Source organism: Mus musculus, chromosome 9 (genome assembly GCF_000001635.26).
Source record: "Mus musculus strain C57BL/6J chromosome 9, GRCm38.p6 C57BL/6J".
Taxonomy (NCBI): Eukaryota; Metazoa; Chordata; class Mammalia; order Rodentia; family Muridae; genus Mus; species Mus musculus.
In genome coordinates this window covers 21,523,558-21,546,823 of record NC_000075.6, presented here as the reverse complement: position 1 = coordinate 21,546,823, position 23,266 = coordinate 21,523,558, and the positions used below count along the sequence as shown (strand labels likewise).

The following is a 23,266-nucleotide window of genomic DNA, read 5'->3' as shown; positions in this document are numbered from 1 at the left end:
CGGCTCGGTGGCGCAGCGCCCCCTCCTGGCGCCTGAGGGAGCCGGGCGAGCGCAAGCACGACGGGGGTGGGGCCGGCCCCACCCCGCGGGAACGGTCGCTGCTTTGTGAGGTGGCTGAGCCTCCCGGGCAGGCCGGGTGAAGGCGCCTACGTTGGGAGGCGGTGCCCCGCAGTATGACACGCCCCCAGGGATGCTAAGCCCCGCCCCGAGGCAGCGTTGTGCGAACCGAGGCGCTTTGTGCCACCGCGCACAGCTCTGGAGAGATGGGCAGGGCATGCGTCGGGAGGCGGTGCTTAGCCTTCCCGGCACGCCCCCGGAATGATCAGGCGGCCCCACCCCCCGCTCCGGGCCGGCGACCGGTGATCCACGGTGATCCACAGCCCTTTGTACCACAGGGCGTTTCAGGAGGCAATGCTTGGCCGCTCGGACACGCCTCTGGGGCCAGACCCACCCACAGGCCGGCAGCGAGCGAACCACCATGCTTTGTGCCACTGTGAGCATAGCTCAAGAAAAGTGGAGAGGCGTGAGTCGGAGAACTAAGAAGAAACGCCTCCTCCAGGGCTGAGCTCCGCCCCTAGGCTGGCGTGCTGCGTACTCCCCCAGTACTCTTGGGGGTGAGGCGTTTGTCAGAAGGAGGCGCTCAGCTACTTTATACACCCGGAGGAGGGCTGGCTCCGCCCCCAGGAGGGACGGTTACTAGCAGAATGCAGACGGTGCTCTGCATCTTTTTGTCAAGGGACGGTGTTCTGATCCACGAAACCCTCCCTCGGAGAGTTCGGGCCCCTCCGGGCCAGTGTCCTGCAAACAACCTCTCCTGAGCTTGAGGAAAGACAAGAACCGTTTCCAAACCCAGGTGATTCGGCCACGCCCCCAAGTTAAGGTTCCGCCCTGTACGTTCCCAGGTAAGCTCCGCCTTGATCCCGTCCCACTGGTAAGAAAAGGCCCTGTGATAGGTGTGCTCTGGTTTGCAGGCTCGCACCCAGCTGGGGCCCCTTCCCATGCTGCTCTGGGATAAAGGCTTTTCAAGCCGCGCTCCAGAGCTTGGCCTTCACAAAGAACTTCAAGGCAGTAACTTTAATTCTTTAGCTTCTCCACTAGGACCTCTCCTTTTCACTAGTTAACTCTCAGGTCCCCCAGTGAACTCACAGTGGCCAGTCACTTGTTCACTTTTGCTGGGCCTCTTAGAACTCTAATTTACGTACCCCCTCCTGGGCCTCCGCAAGACTCACAAAAGACTCAACCCTTTCCCAAGTCATCCCTCCCATCTAATGGTGCAAGCACACAATCTCAGGCAGCCAGGACCCACAAAGTGAAGAGTAAAAACGCACTCTGCTGGGCAGTGGTGGCACACACCTTTAATCCCGATGCTCAGGAGGCAGAGGCTGGCAGTCCTTGAGTTCCAGGCCAGCCTGGTCTACAGAGTGAGTTCTAGGACAGCCAGGACTACACTGAAAAACCCTATCTCAAAACAAACAGAAAACATCCCAAAGTTAGGTGTTATGGCAGTAACTTTAATTCTAGCGATCTGGAGGCAGAGGCAGGTGGATCTATGAGTTTGAGGCTGGCTTGCTCTACACAGTGAGTTCCAGAAAAGCCAGGGCTACACAGTGAGACCCTATCTAGAAACAACAACAGCAACAAAAAATATACACATCTCTCCTAAAAATAAAACACGCAGTCTGGAAGTAAGTGACCGTTGGGGAAGCACTGGAAAGGAGTTAGAGAATGTAGACCTCTTGTGCCTGACTGGGTGTCCGGATTCAATAGTGACTTCTCCGGTGATCTGGGAATCTGTGAAGAGGTTCTGGCTCTCTGTCTAGCCTGAGGCTGATACCCCAACTCATTTTCTTGTCTTCTGTGAGGAAGGTTACAACTCTAGGAGTCCCCTTCCTTTGGCCAGTGCTTCCCTAAGAAAGCTATGGCTTGATTCCCACCCCCACCCTACCTCCACTGCCAAGTCTCTGGACAGATGTGCAGCCTCTGGCAGTGGGAGGGAAGGAACTGGATAAAGTGGTCCTCATTCGTCAGCCTCACTGGCAGGCCCGGAAAGTGCTGAACTCAGGGGGCTCCGGAGAGGATGATGCAGAGGTGGGCCTCTTCCGAGGCCCTGAGTCTAGGGTTGCCACTGAGTCTTCCTGAGTCATTTTCTTTGCCCATGGAAGAAAAGAAAAGAAATTTAAAAAACAAAAACAAAACAAAAAACCCTAAGTGGTTTTTGGTGTAAGGATCTGGGAGTTCCTCCTGTTCGAAGCTGTTGGGTACCTTCCTACCTCTTCCTACCACCTCGCCAGATTTCAGATTCCGACCTTCAGTGGCTCAAATCCCACTTCCCTAACTTCCTAGCAGTCTGACCTCACTTTGAGTGATAACACATATGAGCCTCAGTTTCAAATGCTAGTATCCATCTCCTAGGGGCAGTGTGAGGCTTGAGAAAAAGAGGTACCACTTTGAAGTGGCTGGTACCTTTGTACCCACCCATCCGAGTTCCCCTAAAACCTTTCCAAACCTGAAGCCAGTTGGTGAGGTAGGCTGAGGGGTCCTCAGAGCTTTGATCCTCCCTAACCAGTGACCCCTGTAAGATCCCTGTCTAGCCAGAGTATCTCTGTAAAGAGTATACAGCGTGACACGCCTTTACTCCTAGCCCTCAGCAGGCAGAGGCATGCAGGTCTCTGTGAATTGAAAGCCAGCTTGATTTGTATAGTGAGTTCCAGGCCAGCCTCGGGAGGCAGAGGCAGGTGGATTTCTGAGTTCGAGGCCAGCCTGGCCTACAAAGTGAGTTCCAGGACAACCAGGGCTATAGAGAAACCCTGTCTCAAAAAAACCAAAAAAAAAAAAAAGAAAGAAAGGAAAGAAAGCAGGTAATGGTGGTGAATGCCTTTAATCCCAGCACTTGAGAGGCAGAGGCAGGCAGATCTCTGAGTTCAAGGCCAGCCTCTACAAAGTTCCAGGACAGCCATAGCTATACAGAAAACCCTGTCTCAAAAAAACAAACAAAAAACAAAAACAAGAAGGAGAGAAAAGAAAAAGAAAGAAAGAAAGATAGAAAGAAAGAAAGCAAGCAAGCAAGCAAGCAAGCAGGCCAGGTGCAGGTGCCACACCTTTAATCCCAGCACTTGGAACATGGAGGTAGAAAGATCTCTGTGAGTTTCAGGCCAGCCTGATCTACATATTAAGTTCCAGAGCAGCCAGGATTACATAGATGGATCTTGTCTCAAAACAAAACAAGCAAACAAACTAAACAAATAATGAAAGTGTCTAGAGAGAAGGCTCCACAGTTAAGAGCACTGGCTGCTCTTCCAGAGGACAGGGTTTTAGTTCCCAGCACCCACGTGGCAGAGCACACCTGTCAGGACAGAGCACCCCAGTTCCAGGGCTTCTGACACACTCACACAGACATACTTGCAGTCAAAATACCAATGAACATGAAAAATAAAAACCCAATAAAATAATGAAGAGAATCTCCACACCATAGAGCTTTCCAAATTGTTAGCTGTCAGGCTCTGAGAGATGGGGTGATGGACGGGCACCTGGCAGCACCTGATGGTCATTATCTACCAACATCAAAGCTTTTTTTTATTAGATATTTTCTTTATTTACATTTCAAATGCTATCCCGAAAGTTCCCTATACCCTCACCCCACCCTGCTCCCCTACCCACCCACTCCCACTTCTTGGCCCTGGCGTTCCCCTGCACTGGGGCATATAAAGTTTGCAATATCAAGGGGCCTCTCTTTCCAGTGATGGCCGACTAGGCCATCTTCTGCTACATGTGCAGCTAGAGACACGAGCTCTGGGGTTCAAAGCTTTCTTTTTTAGAAGGTTTTACTTATTATTAATGTATGAGTGTGAGTATTTTCCTAAATCTGTTTTAAATACAGCTATGGGTACAGCTAGCCGGGCTACCTAATGAGACCATTCTGAAAATGAAAGAAGAAAGGAAGGAAGGAAGGAAGGAAGGAAGGAAGGAAGGAAGGAAAATAAATAAATAAATAAAACCAAAAGCAAGAACTGAAGCAAACTGAAACAAACAAAACAAAATGTTCATTTAACCGGGCGTGGTGGCACACACCTTTAATCCCAGCACTGGGGAGGCAGAGGCAGGTGGATTTCTGAGTTCGAGGCCAGCCTGGTTTACAAAGTGAGTTCCAGGACAGCCAGGGCTACACAGAGAAACCCTGTCTCAGAAAAACAAACAAACAAACAAACAAACAAACAAAAGCAAGAACTGAGATATTTGTATGACTGTGTTCACAAAAGCCAAAAGGTAGGAGCATTCCAAGTGTCTGTCAATAAACATGAATCAACAAAATGTGGTATATCATACTCTGGACTAGCATTCAGTCTTAAAAATGAAGAAAATTCAGAGACAAGTTCACATCATGGGGTGAACCTAAGGTTACTATGTGAAGTGGAACCAGCCAGTCACAAAAAGAGAAATATTGTATTGTTCATATGGGACAAAGGCAGGAAATAGGGCTTAAGGCTTTGGGTACATGCACAGCCCAAGATACCAAGATGTGTGTGTGTGTGTGTGTGTGTGTGTGTGTGTGTGGGTGTGTGGGTGTGTGTGTGTGTGTGTGTATGTATCTGAAACAGACATGTCTGAAACAGGAGAGCAAAGTCAGCACACAGTGGGTCCAATGCTCTGCACCCACCTGGTCCTTGCCCATAGTCTCAACACCCCGAATGAACCCTGCAAAAGGACTTGGGGTTCATGTCCCAGCGTCCTCTCCAGATTCTTTCCAGTCACTCACAAGGTGAACTGTGAACATATGTATGTTTTATACAGCCCTGGGGCAGTGAGCATAGCTACTACATATTGAGACTGTCTCCAAAAAAAGCAAGTGAAACATGTGACTCGGTTGGCAGAGTTCTCCCTAGCATGCAGAAGTCCCATCCCTAGCACCACATAAACTGCATGTAGTGGTGCACGCCTATAATCCCAGCACTTGGGAGGTGGCTGCGAGATGCTTCAGGCTGCAAGATGAGGCAAGTATTCAGGAGCACCCTCAGCAACATAGTGAGCTGTGTACAGAAATAACAATATTCAAACCCAACCAAACAACAGCAGCAATAAAAAAGCCTCAGGAGTGATCCAGCTCCCATGTGTTGGGACGACATATACCATGCTCATGACACCATGCTCAGCAGTCTGAGTTTATCTGGGCAATTTAGGATTTGTCTCAGCTGAAGCCAGGACAGATGTAAATGTGGCACTTCAAACACACTAGGCTCTCTCTCTGCCAATGCAGTTGCATCTCTAGCTTTTGTTTTGTTGGCTTTTTTTTTTAAAAGATTTACTTATTATATGTAAGTACACTGTAGCTGTCTTCAGACACTCCAGAAAAGGGAGTCAGATCTTATTACAGATGGTTGTGAGCCACCATGTGGTTGCTGGGATTTGAACTTCAGACCTTCAGTAGAGCAGTCGGGTGCTCTTACTCACTGAGCCATCTCACCAGCCCTTGTTGGCTTTTTGAAACAGTGTTTCTCTATGTATCCCTGGGTGTCCTGGAACTCAGTATGTAGACCAGAGCTAACCTCAAACTCAGAATCCACCTGTCTACGCTGGGATAAAGGTGTGTTCCACCATGCCCTCCTCATTGTTTTGTTTTTTTTAAGATAGGGGAACTCAGGCTGGTGAGATGGCACTGCAGTTCAGGGCAGTGCTGCCAATTACCTAATTACCTGGATTTGATTCCTGGAGCTCATCTAGAAGGAGAGAACCAACTACAAGTTGACCTCTGACCTCCACGTGTATCCTGTGGTGCACTCCCCCCACCACATAAACAAAACAAATAAAATGGAGGGGGTGGGCGAGACAGAGACTCTGTAGCTCAGGGTAACCTGTAACTCACTATGTAGCCCAGGCTAGTCCCCCAATCCTCCCTCTATCTCCCAAGTGTTGGCATTACAAGTGTGAACCCTATACTGACTTATAAAAATAAGCTTTTCTTGTTGTCAGAAGGGGACCAGAGCATATCAGAGTGTCACAAGATTCCATGTAGATACCACCAGGTCACCGCAAACCTCCTCTCACCATCCTCAAGGCTTGAACCCAACCCAGTGACAATGCAGCCCTGTGATCCCCCAGTTATGCTAGTGCTGCGATCCTGGCTCAGAGTCTGAGACTCCCAGTGGCACAGCTCCCTTCCCTACCAGCTGCTCGGTCAGCAGGAAGCTTGACAAACAGCAACTCACCGTGGAGATAGCAAACAGAGAGTTATCAAAGGACATGTCTGAAACAGAGAGAGCGAAGTCAGCACACAGTGGGTCCAATGCCCTGCACCCACCTGGTCCTTGCCCATAGTCTCAACACCCCAAATGAACCCTGCAAAAGGACTTGGGGTTCATGTCCCAGCGTCCTCTCCAGATTCTTTCCAGTCACTCACAAGGTGAACTGTGAACATTTAGAGGGAGGGGCACAGGTCTCACTGTGTAGAACATGCTGGGGGCCAGTGAGATGGCTCAGCAGGTGAAGGCACTTGCAGCCAACTTTGTCACCTTGAATTCAATCTCCAGGACCCACTTAATAGAAGGAAAGAATTGGCTCTTACAAGTTGTTCTCTGACACACGTGCACTATGCCAGACACCATATGCAAATAAATAGATATTCAGATGCTGCAGGTCTCTGAAGTGTGTAAACAGCATGGCTGATGTCCAAGTCCAGCATAGAGCTTATCTGGGGAATCCAGGAAGGTTTCCTGGAGTGGGTGGGCATGTACACAGAATGTGGAAAGTGAGTGTTCTAGGCAGTGGATAGAGCCAGTGCAGAGACTAGAAACCAAAACAGAAAGTGGGAACCCAACAGAAAGAACGGGGACTGTGTTTGGACCCCAGTAGCAACTAGAGGCTACAGAAAGAGTCTAAGTAGCAACGGAAATTTGAAGCTTACTTTACCCAGGGAAGCATCGAGGGACATGGACAACATTACGGACCTGTATTGGTGAAGTTGATCTGAGCCCAGCAGGATTCACGCTCTCTGCAAAGGGATTCAGAAGAAAAGATGCCCCATGAAATAGGACACTGGTTCTAGAATATCTCTGCTAGCAAGACATGATATGACTTGCTCTCAGCACTTGCCCATCCACAGCAAATACCTGCACCCTGAAAGCACTCAGCCCTCATTTTCAGAACTGTCACACCGGGTGGCAAAACTCTGGCTGTGAGGAGCCAGGGACAGCTCCAGGGAAAATCTAACTTTGCACAGTCCCAGTGAGAGTCCTAAAGAATGCACTGCAAGCCGGGCGTGGTGGCGCATGCCTTTAATCCCAGCACTTGGGAGGCAGAGGCAGGTGGATTTCTGAGTTCGAGGCCAGCCTGGTCTACAGAGTGAGTTCCAGGACAGCCAGGGCTATACAGAGAAACCCTGTCTCGAAAAACAACAACAACAACAACAAAAAAAAAAGAATGCCACTGCAAATACCTAGATTTCTGGGACAATATTGTGGAAAACAGCAGGGAGCTGGAATGCCCGGCCCTATGTGACTGAGCTTCAGGCCTCAGTATTCACATCTGGAAAATGGGTGTCATCTGAACCACTAGGAAGAAGCAGTGAACGTAAGTTTTATAGCATCCTAGTATAGAGCAATGCTTACTAAGTTCCATGTTCCATGTACCTATCAGCCCTCCCACAAGAGGGCACTGTGGGAAATGAGGCATTTGCCCAGCTAGTGAAGTGCTCAATGATCCCCCAGGGCGGGTCTTACCTCTGCTTCTGTAAGTTTTTGGCTTTAGCTAGAAGAAAGATGAACAGGCACGGATTAGATGATTCTGGATCTGATAGCAGCTAAGAAATGTTGACACCCATGACATCAAACATTCCCTTGACCCTCTGGGACCCAGCCTTGGCTCCTCCATGGCGATCTACCAGTAATTACAAAAGCTGCTATAAACAGATCTTTTTCAGCTCTTTTCTCGGCAGGGTTTCACAGGGTAGCCCTGGGTGTTCTGGAACTCACTCTGTAGACTAGATGGACTGTTTGGTAGTGATCTGCCTGCTGAGTACAGGGAGGAAAGGCATGAACCAGCATGCTCACCTTCAGTCCTGTGTAGCTCAGGCTGGCCTGAACTTACTATTGTAGTCAAGGCTGGCTTTGAACTCCTGGCCCTCCTATTTCTAACTCCTAAATGCTGGAGTTATGGTGTGTGCCATCTGTTTGTTTGAGGCAGGGTCCAGCCCAGGTTGGTTTCTAACCAACAGTCCTCTTATCTCCTCATCAGCCTCTTGAGTTCTGGCATAAAGTCTGTATGACCACTTCACCCAATATGTTTTGGGTTCGTAGAAAGTAGTTACTCTGTGTGTGTGTGTGTGTGTGTGTGTGTGTGTGTGTGTGTGTCTGTGTGTTCTTGCATGGGTGTGAGTTCACACACCATAGGACATATGTCTCGGTTGGAACAAATCCTGTGGGGTCAGCCACCCTACTATATGGCCTCAGGGATTGGATCTAGGTCGTCATGGTTGACAGTAAGCATCTTCGTCTGCTGAGCGATCTTGCTGGCCCTTGTTTAGTTCTGTGCTTGACTTATGAGAAATGTATGTTCATTTAAAAACAAAAACAAAAGCTTGAAGCTACCAAATGTGGTGCCTCCCTGCGGTAATCCCTGCAAAAGGAGAGCAGAGCCAGGAGGACCATGTACATTTCAAGGCCAGCCTGGTCTACATGGGAGGTGTGGGCTATCAGACCAGCCTGGGCTGGGTAGTAAAATCCCGACTCTTTTAAGCTAAATACAAACAAACAAAATCTTCAAAACTGTATAAACATGTCAATTGTTTTTCTTAAAATACTGTGAATTTCCTACTAGACAATTTTCCATCACAAGGATTATGAGTTCAAAACCACCCTTAGTTATATAATAGCAAGCATGAGGCCACCCTGGGCTACATGAGACCTGTCAAAGTCAGGGTTGGGGGAGTCAGTGAGATGGCTCTTTAGGTAAAGATACTTGCTGCCAAGCCTGATGACCAGAGTTGGATCCTGGGGACCCACAAGGTGGAAAAGGAGAACTAAATCCTGCAACCTCCACCCGGAGGGAGAAGAGGAAGAGGAGGGAGGGGAAGGAAGAAGAGAAGGAGGAGGAGGAAAAGGAGGAGGAGGAAGGAAGAGAAGAAGGAGGAAGAAGGAGAAGGAAGAGGAGGAAGAAGTGGAAGAGGAGGAGGAGGATAAATGTTTTGAAAGGCGTTTCCATTGTTTCTAGGAGTAGAGGTAGCACGAACGGAGAGCTGCGGCCTAAGTGGAGAGCTTAGAGCAGTAGTTCTCAACTTCTATCTCCAAAAATATTTACGTTCCACTCAACAGTAGCAAAATTACAGTTGTGACATAACAATGAAAATAATTTTATGTAACATAACAAACATGGGTGTCGACATAGCAAGATAACATAAGCTGTATTAAAGAGTCACAGCGTAAGGAAGTTTGAGGGACACTGGCTTAGAGAAGGAGAGTTCTGAAAACGGATGAAGGAGATGGTTCATGCAAATGGGAATGAATATATGTCTCACATAGCCCGGGCTAAGCTGGGATTTGCTCTGTAGTGAGGTTGACAATGAACTCAGTCCTCTGCCTGCAGCTAGTGAAGTGCTGGGGTGCCTGACGCGCCCACTCTGCCTCTGTGCAGGACAGCTGAACCTCCATGGACCTTGGTGCCTCAGGGTGTGGTTGAAAACCATTCTAGTCTCCCTTGAGTACCCAGGGATCCCATATGTCATCACCCCTCCCTCCACCTGTCACCTTACTTCTGCTGATGCCCCCTCCAACTGCTGAGTTCTAGTGAAAGAATTCCCCAAACTGACTGACTCTCTGCTGCTGCAAACATCAAACCAGTCCTGGTGAGGGAGAGCTGGCTCGTGGTTAAGAGCACTGCTGTTTCCCAGGCCCAGCCCCCACGGGTAGGAGGCACAGAGGTCCTACACATGCTCACAAGTAGACACCAGGGGAACTAGGGATGGTAAACACACAAGGTTGTTCCTTCAAAGGAAAGTGTGCGTGCGTGCGTGCGTGCGTGTGTGCGTGCGTGCGTGTGTGCGTGCGTGCGTGCGTGTGTATGTATGTGTGTGTGTTCGTGCATAACCTGTTATCAGCCCAGAAGGCTGAGAGCAAATGTGGTTAATAATCTGGTTACTTTATGTGCTTTGTGGCTGAGACCTCACCAGATCTTCCCTCACCCTTATCATGTATGAGCTTATTTTTCTCAGTCAATCTATAGAACACATCTTAATAGAAGATGTTGCATATACTTTATACGGAGTTTTTATGTCAAGTCTTATGTTCTATTGTGCACATGAGATTGAGCTAATTATCACCAGGAAAAAATTCACTAAATTGTGCCACACTTATTATGCCTAAAATAAACTACTTTAGGTCCAAAGTTGTAACCCACACCAGCTATTTAGTCATATCTTGCTTCCAGATCATTACTCTACTGACCATGGTGATCTCAGACACCCCACCACCACACCCTCTCTCCCATATTCCCTAGACCCAGACCCCACACATAACAGGCCACAGCCATCTGTAACTCCAGTTCCAGGGCATTTGATGTTCCGTTTGGCCTTTGACACTCCCAAAAAGGAAAGAAAAATCCAGGCATGAACAGGAGTTTAGCATCAGCCTTGATGACAGGATGGAGAGAGGGAAAGGAAAGGAGCTGGGCGTGGTAGCACAGTGCCTGCACTCCGGGGCAGAAGCAGAAGCAGTGGATCTCAGGGCAGCTGGGGCTACATAGGGAGACCCTGCCCCAGACGCATTGCAGGGAAGACTGAGGGTGTTTGGAGGCTGTCTGTCTGTCTGTCTGCCGACCCGGTTTGCTTCCTGCCCATTCTTTACCTTTTCTCACCAGCACTGTGATGGCCACCAGCCCTGAGAACAGCACAGCTCCAGCCAGGCTCAGGGAGAGTGCCAAGATCCAGGTGGGGACTAGAGAGAAAAGAAAGAATGGGGCTGGTGAGGGAGCTGTGAGGGCAGGGGAGGGCTCATCTGGGGCCTTTCTGGAGCCCCACCCTCACCCAACAGACACCTCGCCAAGTGTCTCGGGTGTAGGTGGTCCTGGGAACTTAACAAGCCTGGCATGTAGGCAGTTAGCAGTCAGTGAGGTCTTATGCTGGACCATTAAGAAAGTTTGTTCCTTCAGGCAGGTAACCCCATTCCAAGACCACGTGACCAAGCATTTAGAGAGTTAAGGAGGATGATTGTGAGTTCAAGGCTATCATGAGCTGCAGAAGCCAAGGCCAACCTAGGATACAGAATCACCTACACACACACTTGAAAACAAGACGGGGGTGGGGGGAGCTTGACTAATGTAAAGAAGGGTCTAGGTTCCATTTGCAGCACCATCTCACACACACACACACACACACACACACACACACACCACAGTATGTGCATGGAAGTCAGAGGATATCTTATGGGAGATGACTCTCTCCTTCCATCATATGGGTTGCAGAGATGGACTCAAATCATCATGCCTAAACCATCTAGACGGCCTGACAAATATATATAAATTACACACACACACACACAAAATATATATATATTGTGTGTGTGTAAACATATACATGTACACATGTATATGTGTATGTATGTGTATATATATATGTATATATATATATATATATATACTTTTTTATTATATAGATATATACTTAAAAAAGGACATTGAAACTGGACATAGTAACCCAAGTGTCACACTCTTAATACCAACGTATGGGAAGCAGAGGCAGGAGGATTGCTATGGGTTTAATGCCAAGGCTGTGTAGCAAGACCTTGCCTAAAGAAAAGACAAGAAAGTAAAGGAGGGAAGGGAGAGCTGAAAAGATGAAGGGAATCAGTGTGGGGAGGAGCTATGAGGAGGTGGGTGACAGGGTGCAAATGAACAAAATACATCAGCCTTTTTATTTCTATGCATAGGGGCCGAGAGGGGGCATTTGTAGTGCATTCTAGTGCCACAGAGCCCAGAAGAGGTTGTTCATTCCTCTTGAGCTGGGTTACTAGCAGTTGTGAATTGACTGATGTGGGTGTTGGGAACCAAACCTGGGACCTTCGAAGAACAGCTCTTAAATGCTGAGCCATCACTCCAGCATCCATGAAAAACATTTTTAAAAAGAGCTCTATATAATCATAGCCTTTAGGAGTCTGAGGCAGGAGGATTACAATGAGTTTGAAGCAAGCTTGAACTACAGTATGAGTTCTTGTCTCTAAAAGAAAAAATAAGAGGGGCTGGAGAGATGGCTCAGAGGTTAAGAGCACTGACTGCTCTTCCAGAGGTCCTAAGTTCAATTCCCAACAACCACATGGTGGTTCACAACCACCTGTAATGAGATCTGATGCCCTCTTCTGGGGTGTCTGAAGACAGCAACTGTGTACTCAAATAAAATTTTAAAAAATCTTTTAGAAAAACTCTTTTTTTAAAAAAAGATTTATTTATATATTATATGTAAGTACACTGTAGCTATCTTCAGATACTCCAGAAGAGGGCACCAGATATCATTATGGATGGTTTTGAGCCACCATGTGGTTGCTGGGATTTGAACTCAGGACCTTCAGAAGAGTACTGAGCCATCTCTCCAGCCCCTAGAAAAAAATCTTTAAAAAAAAAAATCTTGGGGCTGGTGACATGGCTCAGCTGTTAAGAGCACTGACTACTCTTCCAAAGGTTCCAAGTTCAAATCCCAGCAACCACATGGTGGCTCACAACCATCCATAATGAGATCTGACGCCCTCTTCTGGTGTGTCTGAAGATAACTACAGTGTACTTACATGTAATAAATAAATACATCGTTTTTTAAAAATCTTAAACAACAACAACAACAAAATAAGGCAGATATATGCTGGGAGCCAAGGTGTTGGGTTCCAAGTATAAGCCTGTGTCCCTGGCCACTCTTGCCAGTACCCTCGACCTTGCCAGTATGACAGGTCTCCAGAGACTCGAAAGGCCAGGTCAAGTGCTTGAGCATAAGGGCCTGGCTTAAATGGGAGTATCTGCTTCAATACAACCCCAAATGCCAGTCACACACTGAGGCTCCTGCAAGGTCAGTAAGTATTTACCCTAATTTCAGACCCACTCCCAAGAACTCACTTTTAGAAGCTGTGGTGGCATTTGGGCCCCTCATCTTCTGGTATTATGTTTTCAAAACAGACAGGGACAGAAAGGAAAGACTTATCCAGAAAGGAAATTTAAAATCGCCTACTAAGTTTGGCAAGGATGACTCTATTCTTGCATAAATAAATCTCCTGTTAATCAAAAACAAAAAACAAAACAAAACAACAACAACAACAAAAAACCAAAATAAGAAAAGATGTAGCAAGATTAAGGTCTGCTGGCTAGTTTTATGTCAACTTCTCACAAGGTGGAGTCATCTGAAAGATGGAAACTTGAGGGAATGCCTCCATAAGGTCAGGCTGGAAGGCATTTTCTTTTCTTTTTTAAATAATTCATTTATTTTATGTACATTGCTGATTTGCCTGCATGTATGATTGTGTGAGGGTGTTGGGTCTTCTGGAACAGGAAGTATAGTTATGAGCAGCCATGTAGGTGCTGGGAATTCAACCCAGGACCTCTGGAAGAACAGGCAGTGCTCTTAATCTCTGAGCCATGTCTACAGCCCTATAAGATATTTTCTTAATGATTGATGGGGTGGTCCAGCCCACTGTGGGTGGGGTCATCCCTGGGCTGGTGGTCCTGGGTTCTATAAGAAAGCAGACTGAGGGGCTGGTGAGATGGCTCAGTGGGTAAGAGCACCCGACTGCTCTTCCGAAGGTCCAGAGTTCAAATCCCAGCAACTACATGGTGGCTCACAACCATCTGTAACAAGATCTGACGCCCTCTTCTGGAGTGTCTGAAGACAGCTACAGTGTACTTACATATAATAAATAAATAAATAAATAAATAAATAAATAAATAAAAAGAAAGCAGACTGAGAAAGCCATGGAGAGCACGCAGTGTACTTACATATAATAAATAAATAAATAAATAAATAAATAAATAAATAAATAGAAAGCAGACTGAGAAAGCCATGGAGAGCACGCCAGTAAGCAGCGCCTGTCTATGCTCTCTGCATCAGCTCCTGCATCCATCCAGGTGCCTGCCCTGTTTGAGCTCCTGTCCTGACTTCCTTCAGTGATGGACTCTGATGTGGAAGTATAAGCTGAATAAACCCTTTCCTCCCAATCTTGGTCATGGGGTTTTGTCATAGCAATAGAAACTCTAAGACAATGGGTTAGTGGTTAAAGGGACTTCCCACCAAACTTATTAACCTGAATTGAATTCCCATGTGGTAGAAGGAGAGAACAGATTCTCACAGGTTGTCCTCTGACATGTGCAAACATACACACACACACAAATGCAGTTTTTTTTTTAAAGTAATTTTGGAGGCAGTAGAGATGCCTAAGTGGCTAAGAGCACTGGCTGCTTTTCCAGAGAACCCAGGTTAAATTATGAGCACCCACATTACAGCATACAGCCATCTACAATGCCAGACACAAAGCATAAGACCCCTTCTTCTGGCCTCTTTGGACATATCACACTTGTGGTAAAAGACAATAAATGCACGCAGGCAAGACACCCATGCCCATGAAGTGTGAATAAATAAATACATTCATTACTAATTGTAGAAGAGATTTTTTTTTTTTTCGAGACAGGGTTTCTCTGTATAGCCCTGGCTGTCCTGGAACTCACTCTGTAGACCAGGCTGGCCTCGAACTCAGAAATCCGCCTGCCTCTGCCTCCCGAGTGCTGGGATTAAAGGTGTGCGCCACCCCTGCCGGAAGAGGTGTTTAAAAGGCTTCTGCTTCTGTGGCTAGGGTTGGTATTGGAGCACCAAGATGCAGACCTAGAGCTTGGGGCAAGGTATCCTTAAACTAAGCCAAGGAAGGAGAGCAAGAAGGACATGAAGGTTCCTGCCATCTTTGTTTTTTGTTTGTTTGGGACAGGGCCCCACTAGGTCTGTCTTTTAATCCTACCCATGTCTGAACCCACAGTGAACTGCCTTCAGTGAACCATCAAAGCCTTTGTGTAGGGGAAGCCAGTTTCTTTTTCATTTCTTTCTTTGCCCCCTTCTCCTTCCAACAGGGACTTGTGTGCCTGTGCCTTGAACTCATGCTGTCCTGCTTCTGTAGCATGTGTCCCTGGCTGGGGACAAACCCCAGGCCTTGAGAAAGCCTAGCAAATGTTCTACCAGTAGAGCTGCAACCCCTGCCAAGGTTGTTCTGGGTTTTTTGTTTTGTTTGTTTGTTTCTTTCTTTCTTTTGTTTTTTTTTTTGAGACAGGGTTTCTCTGTGCAGCCCTGGCTATTCTGGAACTCTCTGTAGACCAGGCTGGCCTCGAACTCAGAAATTCACCTGCCTCTGCCTCCCAAGTGCTGGGATTAAAGGCATGAGCCACCACGCCCTGCACAGTTGTTCTGTTTTTTAAGACAAGGCCTTACAGTGTAGCTCTGACTTGCCTGAACTCTCTATTTAGACCAGGCTGTCCCTGAGCTTACCTCTGCCTTCTGAGCACTGGGGTTAAGGGTGTTCACCACTAAGCCTAGCTCCCTCACTCCTTTTTTTGGTTTTGCTTTTGGTTTTTGTTTATTGGAAACAAGGTTTCTCTGTGTGCCAGCCCTGGCTGTCCTAGAGCTTGCTCTGTAGACTAGGCTGGCATTGAACTCACAGAGACCTACCTGTATCTGACTCATGGGTGCTGGGCTCAAAGGCTGTGCTACCCCCACCCAGCTTTTCATGTTTTTTTTTAAACTAATTGATTACTTATTTAGCTTGTATCACACCAGCAGTTATCTTGTAGCTCCAGTCTATGTACTAAAAAGTCAATGAGCCGGGCAATGGTGGTCCCGCCTTTAATCCCAGCACTTGGGAGGCAGAGGCAGGCGGATTTCTGAGTTTGAGGCCAGCCTGGTCTACAAAATGAATTTCAAGACAGCCAGGGCTATACAGAGAAATTCTTTCTGGGGGTAGGGGAGAGTCAATGACATTTGCCCTGGCCATACAGTGGGTTCTGAAGACCACCAAGAACTCATCCCTCAGGATGGGAGTTCCATGGGGCACGCGACACGTGTGATATCCCAGCACTAGGAGAGCTAAAAGCGAGAGCTCGGGAGCTCAAGGCCATCGAAGCTGCACAGGGAGTTGCAGGCCAGCCCAGGCCACAGGAGTCTCTCTTAAAATTGTTTTTTAAAAAGGAAAGAATAGCTGGGCGTGGTGGCGCACGTCTTTAATCCTAGCACTCAGGAGGCAGAGGCAGGCAGATTTCTGAGTTCGAGGCCAGCCTGGCCTACAAAGTGAGTTCCAGGACAGCCAGGGCTACAGAGAAACCCTGTCTCAAAAAACAAACAAACAAACAAACAAAAAAGGAAAGAATGGGGCTGGAGAAATGGCTCAGAGGGTAATAGCACTGACTGCTCTTCTGAAGGTCCTGAGTTCAAATTTCAGCAACCACATGGTGGCTCACAACCATCTGTAATGAGATCTGACGCCCTCTTCTGGTGTGTCTGAATAATAATAATAATAATAAACATCTTAAAGAAGAAAGAAAGAAAGAAAGAAAGAAAGAAAGAAAGAAAGAAAGAAAGAAAGAAAGAGAAAGAAAGAGAGAGAGAGAGAGAGAGAAAGAACGGACGGGCCTTTCAGAAGTTGCTGTCTGCAGAAGACTTAGATTCCTTTCCCAGGACTGAACTATGGGTGTGGGATCTGGGAATCTGGTGGGCAGGATGTCTTGATCTGGGGAGCAGATCTTGTCAGTCACCCTCTTTGGCACGAGGGTCACTATCTTCTTTTGACTGTAAGACCACGAGGCCCTGGTGAGAAAGGGAGCTCATGCCGGGCAGGCCGCTCTGTCTTCCCAGCCTGTGGGCCCCGTGAGCAGCAGGGCCCTTCTGCGGGGTGACAGGGAAGGAGCTGTGACTAGATCCAGGATGACCTTGGATCTCTGATCCTACTGGATGCACCAGCTGGGATTACAGAGGCCCACCACAACACCTGGGTCTTCTGTTTGTTTGTTTATGGAGTCTTCTATGTAGACCAGACTGGCCTCCAACTCAGGGCAGCTCTTCTGCCTCAGCCTCCAGATGCAGGGATACACGTTTTTGCCACATGCCTGACCTTGCTCCTTAAAACAATTTTGGAATTACATACTTCTTTATGTTGGACATGGGGAGGCGGTGTATATGTGGCACAGCAAAGGTCAGAGGACAGCTTTTGGGAGGTGATTCTTTCCTTACAGAATCTAAGGGGTGACTCAAACTGGCAGGCTTGGTGGCAAGCTGCCTCCAGCACAGTCATGGCACCCTCTGGTTTTGCCTGCCCGAGGGGCTTGGATGCCTTTCATTTACTGCACAGATACTAACAAGGCTTTCCACTCAGCTCACCCTAGGCCCATCCCTTGGGCTCCACACCTATAAGGCAAACCCATTCCTTTATCCAGGAAAGAATATAGGTAAGAGGCCTCCCAAGGCCAGATGAAGAATTGATGTCAGCTATGGCCCACAAGCCCCTGCATCACCTCTGTGTCATACTTCTGGCTCTTCCTCCATCACTGAACTTCTGCCCTCCTGGGATCACCCACAAACACACAAAGGCGAGTTCAGCCCCAGGCCTTTGCATGCCTGTCTTCCTGCTGTGTGTCCTGGGTGTCTATCAGGTGGCTGCTTCTCTTCCTTCAGATCAATATACTTATCTGTAGACTTGAGCTTGCTATGAAGTGTCCCAGGGAGGTCTAGGGCAGCTGGACCAGAATTATACAGTCTTACCTGGGAAGGAGACCTGCACCTGCTGGCTGAAGTCCGACAGCTGGGGCTGACTGTGCTCACCCATCACACCATATTGACAGCAGAAGTTCCCCCCAGCAGCCTCACCGCCACCACCACTGCCACCACCAGTCACATTGAATGTTACATCAGGCCGATCTGAGGGGGCCTGTAGTAGCTGGACCACCTCTCCCCCTCGGAACAGGGTAAAATTGGCCCCTAGGATGTCCCCTGGGGCTGTGCACGAGATGTAGATGGGGTCCTCGTGGCTGCTTGGGTAGGGGGGCACCAAGGAGATGGATGGTGCAGGGATGGCCAAGGAGCCTGTAATGAAGAATGACAAGTTGAGATGGCTGTGTGTTCTCCAAACCAGATCACCTACACTATAGTGTCTGCATGCCTACATGTGTGTACCTGCACGTGCACACATGTGTATGCTGGGGTCCAAACCATCCTGACATCTGAGGAGCTGCACCTCCAGGCACCCTTAATGTTTGTATCAGGACACTGGTGACCCCCTGACTACTCACCACTGTCAGGAGACTGGGTACCTGGTACAGGTGCTTGTCAGTGTTTAAGTCACCCCATTGACAGTGGCGGTAATTATTATACAGTCACACAGAGATGCTCAGTCAGCAGGACTAGCATCAGACTCTGCTGTGGTGCCAGGAACAAGGCAATATTATTATTCTATAGAAATGAAACAAGCCAGGGCTGGAGAGATGGATCAGTGGTTAGGAGCATGGGCTGCTCTTGCAGAGAGCCTGGATGTGATTCCCAGCACCCACATGGCAGCTTACAGCTAGATCCAGGAGGCCTCTTCCTCTCTGTGTAACTTAGGTTCAAAGGGATTTAATGCCCTCTTCTGGCCTCCAGAGACACCAGGCATGCACACAGTACCCAAACACACATGCAGGCAAATCACCCATACACAGGAAAGAAAATGGGGGTGGGGAGGGGAGAAAATGAGAAGTCCAGGCTGTGTGCGAGATAATGGAGAAGACTACTTGTGAACTGAGGTGACCTCAGAGGACTTCCCAGAAGAAGTGACATATAAGCTGACCCCCCTGATAGTGTAGGACTGCTATGAAGATTGAGGAAGGTCCTTCTAGCCTGAGGAAATGCTGTGGGAAGGAGGTAGACAGAGCACACAGATAACCATGTGTGTGGCTCAGTGGCAGAGCCCCTGCCTAGAATCCCCCAGGGAGGGGCTGGGGTCATGGCTTGGTGGCAGAGCCCCTGCCTAGAATCCCCCAGGGAGGGGTTGGGGTCGTGGCTCAGTGGCAGACCACCTGCCAAATGTGTGTGAGGTCCCACATTCATCCACAAGATCAGAAAAGAAAAAGAAAACCCAGGGGGTGAGTTCATGTTGTTTAATGAGAGGTGAGTAAGAGAGAGAAAGACAGGAGGGCAGAGGGATTTGTCTTACTCCTTGGTGTTGTCTGGAGGCTGGGTGTGGGGGTGGAGCTGGTCTTGTAGGAAGCAGCCTCTGGTGGGACCAGTCCATTGCCTAGCTGTCACAGTTTTCTGACCAGAAAGTCAGAGGCAACCCATTTTGTCTTTTTAAAAATGTATTTTATGGGCTGGTGAGATGGCTCAGTGGGTAAGAGCACCCGACTGCTCTTCCGAAGGTCCAGAGTTCAAATCCCAGCAACCACATGGTGGCTCACAACCATCTGTAACAAGATCTGACTCCCTCTTCTGGTGTGTCTGAGGACAGCTACAGTGTACTTACATATAATAATAAATAAATCTTTAAAAAAAAAAATGTATTTTATATGTAGGAGTGACTTGCCTGCATGTATATCTAGGTATTATGTGGTCTCTGTGGAGGCCAAAAAAGATGTTAAATCCCTTTGGACCCAAGTTACAGAACATTGTGATCTGCCTTGTGGGTGGCTGGGAATTGGACCCAGGTTTTTGGAAAAGCAGCCAGTGCTCTTAAGGGCTGTGGCAGCTCTCCAGCCCCCTGTTCTGTCTTTTTTAAATTAAATTTATAGCCCGGCAGTGGTGGCACATGCCTTTGATCCCAGCACTTGGGAGGCAGAGGCAGGCAGATTTCTGAGTTCGAGGCCAGCCTGGTCTACAGAGTGAGTTCCAGGACAGACAGGGCTATACAGAGAAACCCTGTCTCGAAAAAAATTTAAATTTATTAATTCATGTTATGTAGGTGTGTGGATATTTGTGCTGAGGTATGTGTGTGAAAATCAGAGGACAACTTACAAGAATTAGTTTTCTCCTCCCACCATGTGAATGCTAGGGAAAAACTCAGGTGATTAGGCTTGACAGCAAGTGCCACCAGCCCGCGTTAAAGAAACACACACACACACACACACAGAGATAGAGAGAGAGAGAGAGAGAGAGAGAGAGAGAGCGCCAGCCATATCCATCCCAGGGAGGCACTCTACCCTTGAGTTTTGTCCCAGCCCCTGAGCAGGGGACCTGCAGATGACACTCCACAGAGCTTTCGAGCTAACCTCTCCTGATTCCACAACTGCCCAAGTCCTGGACTCTGAGTACAGCAAGCCTGGAGCCCAAGGGGGCGGAGGCACTGCTGGCGGGAAGGTGTGGGAAGGTGTTTCTACAGAACTTGTCTCCGCAGGGCACAAGAACGCTGGAATGAGAAGGCTGTGGTCAGGCAGTTTCCCAGGCTCCAGGGTGACCCCGGGGATGGGGTGGGGGCATCAGTGTCATCTAATCACGGAAGGGGCAGCCCCACTCTGCTTTCTGCCTGACAGGGCAGCTGGGTCCTTCCCCCAAGGGCAAGTTTCAGACTCACCAGATGCAAACAGCAGGATGGTCCAGGGCATCTCTCCTCCCATGTAGGGCTGGGAAAGCTGGCCAAGGCCACGGGGATCTGGGGCTCCCTGCCAGCCCGAGACCACAGCGGAGAAAGGAGAAGCGAGTGTTGGTTTGTACAGTTTCCTGGGTGGCAGGAAGTTGCACACAAGCTTGGGCACCAAAAGAGACTCCTGTCCCCACCCATTCCCCAAACACACAGCCAGCCACCCCACAAGTGCCCAGTGGCCCTATTGGCTACAGTTTTGTACACTGCAGCCGGGGAAATGTTTGCTTCCTCCCTTCAACCCCGAGAATCTTGGTAGTGCCAGTGTGCTACGAGGGAAGCCTCTACCCAAGACACACCAACAAAGGCAAAACCAAATGACCTGGTGGCATCTGGGGATCAAGACTCAACCAGAGTGTCCTCAGGCAAGGTCTGAGTACGGTGGTATCTCAGCTGCTCTATTGCTGGGATGAGAGTAGTGGATATTAATTAAATCAGGGAATCCTGAGAGCAAATGCAACAGTGTAGCCAAAGGGCCTGGCTCCTAGCCTAAGAATGGTCTCCTAGAATTCCCCAGCTAGGAGCTGGGGGGCGGCTCTGTGGGAGAGTGCTAGTCTAGCTTTAAGTAGCTACATGCCTAGAGGTTTGCAGCTTTGGATAAAGGCTGCAAGGTTTCCTCAGGTAGTTGAAGACACACCAGGTGAAGGAGACAAGAAGCTTGGCTGGGCAAATTCTGATACAATTCACACACTTTAGTTAATGGTACATTTTATTTAGTTCCCCATTCAATCATCAAATGTGTCTAAGGGTCTACTGTGTTTTAAATGAGACTGTCTCCAGAGGCTGTGGCATTAGAACAGGACAGTTGGTGTCATTGTTTGTGAGGTTCCAGAGGCATGGCCTTGCTGGAGGAAGTACACTACTGGTCACAAGCTCTGAGAGTTCAGACCGCGGTTCTTCCCAGTTTATTTCCTGTCTGTGGTTCAAGAGAGCTTGCTCTCTGCTGCCGTTCTAGCCGGAGCTGCTTCCACTCCATCATCATGGAGTCTTCCTCTGGAACCATAAGCAGGAATAAGCCCTTCCTTCTATAAGTTGTCTTTATCAGAGCAACAGAAAGTAACTGACACACTTACCGAGGAAAAGTGGCTAGAGAGGTGGCACAGTGGTTAGGGACACTGGCTGTTCCTCCTAAGAACCTAGGTTTGATTCCCAGCACTCACATGGCAGCTTATAACCAGCAGTAACCCTGGTTCCAGGGATCCAGTGCCCTCTTCTGAGTTCTTGGGTTCTACACACAAGTTGTACACGCAGGCAAACCAGCCATAAACAAATAAACCTCGAAAAGACGTACATCTCTGCTAGAGCTACAACGATGGCGGCTCAGACATTAAAGGCTAGGCTCACAACCAAAACAAACGTATAAGGAGCACATCTTAGACTCCATTCAAGGTCAGCCTGAGCTACATAGTCACACACACACACACACACACACATACACACACACACACACCTTTTAAATTTTTTCTCTGATACAGAATTTCTCTGTGTATCTCTGGTTGTCCAGCTGAGACTGTCTCAAAAACAAGACAAAACAAAAGGAAACAACCAAACAACCAGTTGCCATGCCTTTAATCCCAGCATTCCAGATCAGGCAGGCAGATCCCTGTTTGATGCCTAGTCTATACTGTGAGTTCAAGGACAGCCAGAGTCACATAGTGAGACCCTGTTTTGGAAAAAAAAGAAGAAAAAGGCAGAAAAACCAAAGACAAACAGTCAACAAAAAGCCATCAGAGTAGTAGGCCTTTAGCATTGAGACAGGGTCTCACATAGTCCTGACTGCCTTTGAATTCATATATAGTAATAACCTTGAACTCTTTTTTTTTTTTTTTTTTTTTTTTGGTGAAACTGTTTCTTTGTGTAGCCCTGGCTGTTTTGAAATTCACTCTGTAGACCAAACTGGTCTCAAATTCAGAGACCCTCTGCCTCTGTCTCCCCAGTGCAAGGATTGAAGGCATGCATAACCCAGTACATCCTCGAACCCTTGATGCTCCTATTTTTAAAAAAATCCAGGAAAACACAAAAGACAGGGCTGGAGAGATGGCTCAGCTGGTAAGAGCACCGACTGCTCTTCTGAAGATCCTGAGTTCAAATCCTAGCAACCACATGATGGCTCACAACCATCCATAATGAGATCTGATGCCCTCTTCTGGCATCTGAAGACAGCTACAGTACACTTACATATAATAATAAATACATCTTTAATTACATATAATAATAAATAAATGTTTAAAAAACACACACCCAAAGACAAAGGACAAAAGAACCATAAACTGGTGCTTAGAAAAGACTAACAAGCTAGGCAGGGATGGTGCACACCTTTATTCTCAGCACTAGGGAGGCAGAGGCAAGTGGATCTCTAGGTTAGAGCAAGTTCTAGGACAGCCAGGGATGTGCAGAGAGACCCTGTCTCCAACCCCCTCCCCCCAAAAGAAAAGATTAATAAAGGTTAACTATAGCCAGGCATGGTGGCGCACTCGGGAGGCAGAGGCAGGTGGATTTCTGAGTTCAAGGCCAGCCTGGTCTACAGAGTGAGTTCCAGGACAGACAGGGATACACAGAGAAACCCTGTCTCGAAAAACCAAAAACAAGAAGGTTAACTATAAAAAGAAATTAAAAGCTGGAGTGATGGCTCAGTGGTTAAGAGCACTGTTTTTAATCCCAGAGGACCCAGGTTCCGGGCACCC

At 48.0% G+C, this 23,266-nt stretch overlaps 1 protein-coding gene across 7 annotated transcripts; it reads right to left on the bottom strand.

Moving 5' to 3' along the window:
* Positions 1-1,490: 1,490 nt before the first annotated feature.
* Positions 1,491-20,710, bottom strand: AB124611 (cDNA sequence AB124611). Of its 7 annotated transcripts, none has more exons than XR_870530.3 (7): positions 20,517-20,667; positions 17,741-18,061; positions 10,827-10,916; positions 7,710-7,737; positions 6,557-6,982; positions 6,201-6,238; positions 1,491-2,147 (listed from the first exon to the last, which is right to left on the bottom strand). XR_870530.3 is itself a non-coding variant. In NM_001198794.1 (7 exons), exons 1-7 carry the CDS (start codon positions 20,557-20,559, stop codon positions 2,031-2,033), a joined length of 681 nt encoding a protein of 226 aa, NP_001185723.1. In that variant the 5' UTR covers positions 20,560-20,647; the 3' UTR covers positions 1,493-2,030. The 7 variants fall into 7 exon arrangements, 5 of the variants coding, with proteins under 5 accessions (NP_001185723.1, NP_996259.2, XP_011240868.1 ...); XR_003947937.1 differs by having other exon boundaries at positions 6,896-6,982; NM_001198794.1 differs by having other exon boundaries at positions 1,493-2,147; positions 6,939-6,982; positions 20,517-20,647.
* Between the last annotated feature and the right edge of the window lie 2,556 nt (positions 20,711-23,266).